The 8,159-nt window shown below is 45.5% G+C and overlaps 1 protein-coding gene across 2 annotated transcripts in view; it reads right to left on the bottom strand.

Moving 5' to 3' along the window:
• Positions 1-3,572: 3,572 nt before the first annotated feature.
• Positions 3,573-8,159, bottom strand: part of LOC115184131 (E3 ubiquitin-protein ligase MARCH4) — a 9,005-nt gene continuing 4,418 nt past the window's right edge. For both annotated transcript variants that reach the window (XM_029745119.1, XM_029745120.1), the window contains 3 exons: positions 4,991-5,146; positions 4,609-4,801; positions 3,573-4,268 (listed from right to left, as the gene is read on the bottom strand). In XM_029745119.1, the coding sequence (XP_029600979.1) occupies positions 3,769-4,268; positions 4,609-4,801; positions 4,991-5,146 (849 nt within the window). In that variant the 3' untranslated portion in view covers positions 3,573-3,768. The remainder of the gene's footprint in view (positions 4,269-4,608; positions 4,802-4,990; positions 5,147-8,159) is intronic.

Genomic DNA, 8,159 nt, shown 5'->3' with positions numbered 1-8,159 from the left:
TAACATATTTATACTAATCATAAACAAAATATGTCCCCATGGAACAATGTATTCACTGACTGAAGGCAAGTGGTGTCCTTTTCACAGAGCACTGGGGTTGGCTTAACTCAGGGGTCAGGTAGGGGCTGGGGGTCATCGTCATGATTACCAGATGCACACTGTTTTGATTGGAGGTACTTCACTCAGAACCAAAAACATCAGGAAGCATCTGAAAAGCAGTATCTTAGCTCGTTATGTTCCATTCAAACAACACCCTCTGCTGCTCTTCAGTTTTCACTCAAACAACACCCTCTGCTGCTCTTCAGTTTTCACTCAAACAACACCCTCTGCTGCTCTTCAGTTTTCACTCAAACAACACCCTCTGCTGCTCTTCAGTTTTCACTCAAACAACACCCTCTGCTGCTCTTCAGTTTTCACTCAAACAACACCCTCTGCTGCTCTTCAGTTTTCACTCAAACAACACCCTCTGCTGCTCTTCAATTTTCACTCAAACAACACCCTCTGCTGCTCTTCAGTTTTCACTCAAACAACACCCTCTGCTGCTCTTCAGTTTTCACTCAAACAACACCCTCTGCTGCTCTTCAGATTCACTCAAACAACACCCTCTGCTGCTCTTCAGTTTTCACTCAAACAACACCCTCTGCTGCTCTTCAGTTTTCACTCAAACAACACCCTCTGCTGCTCTTCAGTTTTCACTCAGGCTACTTGCTGCAGTCCATGTCACACATGAAACCCTTTTACTGCCATCGGTGGTGTGATCAAAGATCATATGGATTCCCTTCTCATAGAGATGCCAACCTGTACTAAGATGGATGGACCTGACAGAAGAGACAGGTTTTGAGTTAAATCCATTTCAACCTGTACTAAGATGGATGGACCTGACAGAAGAGACAGGTTTTGAGTTAAATCCATTTCAACCTGTACTAAGATGGATGGACCTGACAGAAGAGACAGGTTTTGAGTTAAATCCATTTCAACCTGTACTAAGATGGATGGACCTGACAGAAGAGACAGGTTTTGAGTTAAATCCATTTCAACCTGTACTAAGATGGATGGACCTGACAGAAGAGACAGGTTTTGAGTTAAATCCATTTCAACCTGTACTAAGATGGATGGACCCGACAGAAGAGACAGGTTTTGAGTTAAATCCATTTCAACCGGCTCACTGTGTTCTACTAGAGACACATCATGATTTAACCTTTGTGTTTCTTATGCTGGGGAGACGTAAAGCTGTATATAAATTACTCTGGGGAGACGTAAAGCTGTATATAAACTACTCTGGGGAGACGTAAAGCTGTATATAAATTACTCTGGGGAGACGTAAAGCTGTATATAAATTACTCTGGGAAGACGTAAAGCTATATATAAACTACTCTGGGGAGACGTAAAGCTGTATATAAATTACTCTGGGGAGACGTAAAGCTGTATATAAACTACTCTGGGGAGACGTAAAGCTGTATATAAATTACTCTGGGAAGACGTAAAGCTGTATATAAACTACTCTGGGGAGACGTAAAGCTGTATATAAATTACTCTGGGGAGACATAAAGCTGTATATAAATTACTCTGGGGAGATGTAAAGCTGTATATAAATTACTCTGGGGTGACGTAAAGCTGTATATAAACTACTCTGGGGAGACGTAAAGCTGTATATAAATTACTCTGGGGAGACGTAAAGCTGTATATAAATTACTCTGGGAAGACGTAAAGCTGTATATAAACTACTCTGGGGAGACGTAAAGCTGTATATAAATTACTCTGGGGAGACGTAAAGCTGTATATAAATTACTCTGGGGAGACATAAAGCTGTATATAAATTACTCTGGGGAGATGTAAAGCTGTATATAAATTACTCTGGGGAGATGTAAAGCTGTATATAAATTACTCTGGGGTGACGTAAAGCTGTATATAAATTACTCTGGGAAGACGTAAAGCTGTATATAAACTACTCTGGGGAGACATAAAGCTGTATATAAATTACTCTGGGGAGACGTAAAGCTGTATATAAATTACTCTGGGGAGACATAAAGCTGTATATAAATTACTCTGGGGAGACGTAAAGCTGTATATAAATTACTCTGGGAAGACGTAAAGCTGTATATAAACTACTCTGGGGAGACGTAAAGCTGTATATAAACTACTCTGGGGAGAGAGGGGAGAGGGGAGGGGAGAGGGGAGAGGAGAGGAGATACTTTATTCTGGGTAAAGCTGTATATAAATTACTCTGGGAAGACGTAAAGCTGTATATAAACTACTCTGGGGAGACTTAATTTCCTCAGGAGAGGAGAGGAGAGGAGATACTTTATTCTGGGTAAAGCTGTATATAAATTACTCTTGGGAGACGTAAAGCTGTATATAAACTACTCTGGGAAGACGTAAAGCTGTATATAAATTACTCTGGGGAGACTTAATTTCCTCAGGAGAGGAAAGGAGATACTTTATTCTGGGTAAAGCTGTATATATATTACTCTGGGGAGATGTAAAGCTGTATATAAACTACTCTGGGGAGACGTAAAGCTGTATATAAATTACTCTGGGGAGACGTAAAGCTGTATAAATTACTCTGGGGTGATGTAAAGCTGTATATAAACTACTCTGGGGAGACGTAAAGCTGTATATAAATTACTCTGGGGAGACGTAAAGCTGTATATAAATTACTCTGGGGTGATGTAAAGCTGTATATAAATTACTCTGGGGAGACGTAAAGCTGTATATAAATTACTCTGGGGAGACGTAAAGCTGTATATAAACTACTCTGGGGAGATGTAAAGCTGTATATAAACTACCCTGGGGAGACGTAAAGCTGTATATAAACTACTCTGGGAAGACGTAAAGCTGTATATAAACTACTCTGGGAAGAGGTAAAGCTGTCTGTGATGCCTCTGCCATGTCTCATAGTTGACAGGAAGGAATCATATTCCAATATGAATAATTCAACTGTTAATGCGTTACCACATACTTTAGGCTACTCCAAACTAACCTCGGGTCAGTGGCGTACTATTCAAGCTCTTCAGAAGGAGACTGCTTGTGTTTTGTATTGAAACTTCATCTCAGGCTGCATCCCAAATAGCAACCTGTTCCCTGTACAGTCCACTAGATTTGACCAGGTCCCATCGGGTTCTGGTCAAAAGTAGTGCACCATGTAGGGAATAGGGTGCCATTTGGGATGTAGACTGAATTGTCATTGTGAACAGCTAATGTAAGAAGGTATTAGTGTTATGGACTGTCACTGTACTGAACTGTGCTCCTGTCTGTCATCATAGTAATTAGAAAGGTCTATTTATCCTGACTGTGAGGACTGCAGCTTCCTGACAGGAGTGTTGCTCCAGGCTAGACAGTAGATCACATCAGATCAGTGCCATCTATCACAGCCCCCTCGAAGCAGAGTCCTATATATATAGAGAAATGGCTCTGCCTCACACATCCTTCCTGCTACATCAGACCACAACACACAGATCTGGAAATCTCCTTTTATTACATCAAGGCTGTCAAAACACAGGAAACTGGCAAATCTCTCTCTCTCTGCCCTCCGCCTCTCCATCCTCACCCCCTGTTCACCCTCCCCCCCTCACCCACACTCTCCCTCTCGCTCCTTCATCTTTCTGTCCCAAGCAGCATTGAGTAACTTCATGTAAATCTCTGTGAAGCAGCAGTAACATCTCCCAGTCCTCCATTCAAACTCCCAAAACGAGGCCACACACCTCTCTCTCTCTTATGTCTGTCTCTCTCGTTGTTGTAACGTAACAAAGTTAGGCCTCAGTTGAAGCCTCAGACCGTAGTGACTCTCATGACCAGCTCCCGGCTGCTGTTGCTGGGCTGTGGAGGCTGGGGTTGGACTTGAGTGGGCCGGGGCCCCTGCTGCGTTGTCCAGAGGTGTTGGGTGAGCAGGTGGAGGATGTTGTATGCACAGTGGTGGTCCGGCAGGGATGGTGGCCCCCCGTTGCTCTGCTCCGACATTGAGTCCTGTGTCGTCACCGTCGTCAGGCTGGCGGTTGTGGTCGTGGCCACGGTGTAGCCAGGCGCGGAGGCGGCCACCGCGGCCATGAGGGAGGAGGTGGAGGGGGAGACCATGTCATCCCCCGGCTCTGCCCCGGGAGGAGCACTCGTCCTGGGGTTGGGCAGGGACAAGTGCCTGGGCGTGAGCCTGGATTTCTGGTGGTCCTCAGTGTCTTTGATCTTGTCGTAGTTGAGCACCTTCCACTGCTGGTTCACTGCCTGCCAGCGGTTAAAGATCCTGAACACTGAGGGGCCTTCATGGACGATCAGCGCTTGAACGAGAGAAGAAGAGGGGGAGGTTGTCAGTTACACATGAATACATCCTGAATCCAACATGCGTTGGTAATGTTCACAGATCACACAGGGAGTCCTCCAGAGCTCTGTCTGTGGAGTCATATGTCCCACCTCAAGTGTCCTGATTGGAGAAGAGGGAATGGAGGACAGGAAGAGGGGAGGAGGGAGGTGTATTCCATAGGGGACTACGTTGCAAACAAGTAGAATTGCTTTATCGTGTTATCCCCTGGGTTGTGTATCTTTTCCCCCCAATAAATCAATCAAGGAAGAAAGAAGAAGAGGAGGAGGAGGAGGAGTTCCTCTGTGTGCCGGCCTCACCGATGCAGACGAGGTCCATGAATCCGTACATGGCGTAGCAGATCTGGAAGAGCAGGTCCTGGCGCTGCCACTTGGCCGAGGGGCTGAGGGAGGACCACACCAGCCAGGAGATAGAGGACATGAGGAACAGGCTTCCCAGCACGGCCGCAGCGATCTGGACCTTCTCTATCACGGTCAGAGAGATGGCCTGCCACTGGGGGGAGAGAGAGAGTACATCATCATCCCATACTATTCATACACACTATACACTAGTATTAACCCCTCTCTCTCTCTGCAGTGCTGTGTGATATGCACCCAGTTAGAGCTCTCCTCTTCATCCCCTAAAACCCTCCCCCTTGACTCAAGTCCAAGAGCTGGTGAGTCCCACCACAGCTGTCCCTACCTGGAGCGGGTTATTGGTGCTGATGGCTACCACGTGGTACTTGTAGTAGCAGAGCTCACAGCTCCAGGAGCCCCTCTCACTGATCCACTTGATGAGGCAGGGCTCATGGGTACAGCGGACCGACCCACTGCAGCGACACGGGCTCAGCAGCTCCCCCTGTGGGACACAAAGGAAAATGCTGCTATTGGTTTGTCTTACAGTGAGCCAGCTGAGTGTCGGCCAGGGTGCTGACCAATGATTTATATATACGCTGGATGACTGATAGGGGGCGCTGTGTTGAAGCCATCGCCCCTCCATCTTGACACTCCTACACCGGTGTCAAAAATATTTTGGAAGCTAAAGAAATGCATTTATTAATGTCTACATTTGTTTTGGTTTTTGCCACGTTTATTCTATTACAGACACCTTAATGCATACTTTTAAATGTTATTATGTGAGCTAAACAATTTTTTTTATATAAAAACATTTTCCTTAAAGTATATATTTTTTACATTACTAATGTTACTGTCCACACTAAAACAAAAAATACTTAAATACATGTAATTTTGTCCTTGAAACATTTCATTGAAATACTGTAGAATTCCATTCATTCCTATGGGGAGTACCAATATGGCCGACACATGGCTTCAAAGCCTCTCATTGGCCAATACATAGCATCAGCAATCCAGGGCTTATATACATAATTGGTGCTGCCACAGGGTTAATCTGGCACCCTATTCTCTATATAGTGCATCACTTTTAGCCAGAGCAGGAGTAGTGCAAAATGTAGGGAATAGGGAGCCATTTTGGACCAAGCCACATTCTCTCTACATGTCCTATGCACCCACAGCTCTGGAGAACAGTGGATCTGAAGCCTTGTCTCTAGAGTTACCAGTAACGTGTCCTTCAGTTCTGCACCTACATGTCCTCACTGACTCTGTGTATCTGTCAGATTCTACAGCGTGTTTCCTCCAGACAGATAGACAGCTCTGTGGTTTCTGCTTTCTTACCTCCCACAGCTCATGTCATCTGTTTCAACAGAGACCTCCTCAGAGATGAATCCTTAACACTCTTATCTTATGTGTGAAAGTTTGTGTGTGTAGTGCGTGTGTGTGAGCGTGTGTGATTCTCACATCAGTGTGTTCTACCGTGAACTTGTCATTTATAATCCTCTCAGAGAGAGTGATAGAGATTTATCAGCTCAGTGAGAGAAAGTGAGAGAGAGTGAGATGACACATTAGTGTGTGACACTCATTAAAAAGCGTATTTTTATCATCAGTATTACCAATATAATGTATTTATTCTGGTTCCAGACATCTCACAGCTACCATGGTTATCATGACCAGGCCACGTCATCTCTGGTTCCAGACATCTCACAGTTACCATGGTTATCATGACCAGGCCACGTCCTCTCTGGTTCCAGACATCTCACAGTTACCATGGTTATCATGACCAGGCCACGTCCTCTCTGGTTCCAGACATCTCACAGCTACCATGGTTATCATGACCAGGCCACGTCCTCTCTGGTTCCAGACATCTCACAGTTACCATGGTTATCATGACCAGGCCACGTCCTCTCTGGTTCCAGACATCTCACAGTTACCATGGTTATCATGACCAGGCCACGTCCTCTCTGGTTCCAGACATCTCACAGCTACCATGGTTATCATGACCAGGCCACGTCCTCTCTGGTTCCAGACATCTCACAGTTACCATGGTTATCATGACCAGGCCACGTCCTCTCTGGTTCCAGACATCTCACAGTTACCATGGTTATCATGACCAGGCCACGTCCTCTCTGGTTCCAGACATCTCACAGTTACCATGGTTATCATGACCAGGCCACGTCCTCTCTGGTTCCAGACATCTCACAGCTACCATGGTTATCATGACCAGGCCACGTCCTCTCTGGTTCCAGACATCTCACAGTTACCATGGTTATCATGACCAGGCCACGTCCTCTCTGGTTCCAGACATCTCACAGCTACCATGGTTATCATGACCAGGCCACGTCCTCTCTGGTTAGTGCTCTGGTCAGATGAATCCTTTACCAGGATCAACTATTTAAAAAGTCAGCAGTGACGATGGGTAGCCTTGAATCTGCCAGGCATACCATATCCAGGCTCAAATGTTATTTTTCCTAAGGACAATGCAACCACTTTTATTAGAGAGAGAGAGACACACACACACACACAGAGAGACACAGAGAGAGAGACACAGAGAGAGACACACACACAGAGAGAGAGACACAGAGAGAGAGACAGAGAGAGAGACACAGAGCGAGACACACAGAGAGAGACACACAGAGAGAGACACACAGAGAGAGACACACAGAGAGAGACGACACAGAGAGAGAGACAGAGAGAGACAGAGAGAGACAGAGAGACACAGAGAGACACAGAGAGACACAGAGAGACACAGAGAGAGAGGAAACAGCCTTTCAAGAAGGTCATTCTCTTGCTTTCATGTTTCAGTTGTTAACACAAACACCCAGAAGAGCACTTTTCTAAAGCCAAACATCTATAATGACATCTCTCCTGTTCCTTTCTTCAGAGAGAGACAGGCAATTATCTACAATCAATTTCACACCATCTATGTAATACAAACAGGTGGATACTACACAATAAAGACATAGAAAAGCTGTCCCTGGCTGGCAGATAAATGTATGTGTACCCAGTGCAGCCTGCTGTCTGGTAGTTAGGCTACAACAACATGACTTTAAAAGAGGTCTGAACTGGTACGTTGGTTATCCAACCTAAACCGCCCGGGGAACCAACTGTCCTGGACTGTCTGTGACAGGAGTCAGACTAGCAGAGTACATTCAATAAGTTTACAGGGTTTACATTCAATAACATATTACACTAGGCTGAGAGAGAGAGAGGGAGAGAGGTGGTGGGGGGAGGGAGGGAGGGAGAGAGGGAGAGAGAGAGGACCTTTCAGATTATCAGGCAGCATTAACAACACTGGTTCTCCTGAATGTGTTTTATTTCCTCCTCCTGCTCCCAGACTGAGCCAAAGCTTTAACACAGACTCTCTTTATACTGAGGATGCAGCTCAAATGGCACCCTAGAGGCCACCTTATGGGCCCTGGTCTAAAGTAGTGCACTAGATAGGGACTCGAACCCTGGTCTAAAGTAGTGCACTAGATAGGAACTAGGGTGCCATTTGGGACACATATTAATTTATCCTC

Source organism: Salmo trutta, unplaced genomic scaffold (genome assembly GCF_901001165.1).
Source record: "Salmo trutta unplaced genomic scaffold, fSalTru1.1, whole genome shotgun sequence".
NCBI lineage: Eukaryota > Metazoa > Chordata > Actinopteri > Salmoniformes > Salmonidae > Salmo > Salmo trutta.
The sequence above is the reverse complement of the archived record's forward strand: the minus strand, read 5'-3'. Positions and strand labels throughout refer to the sequence as shown.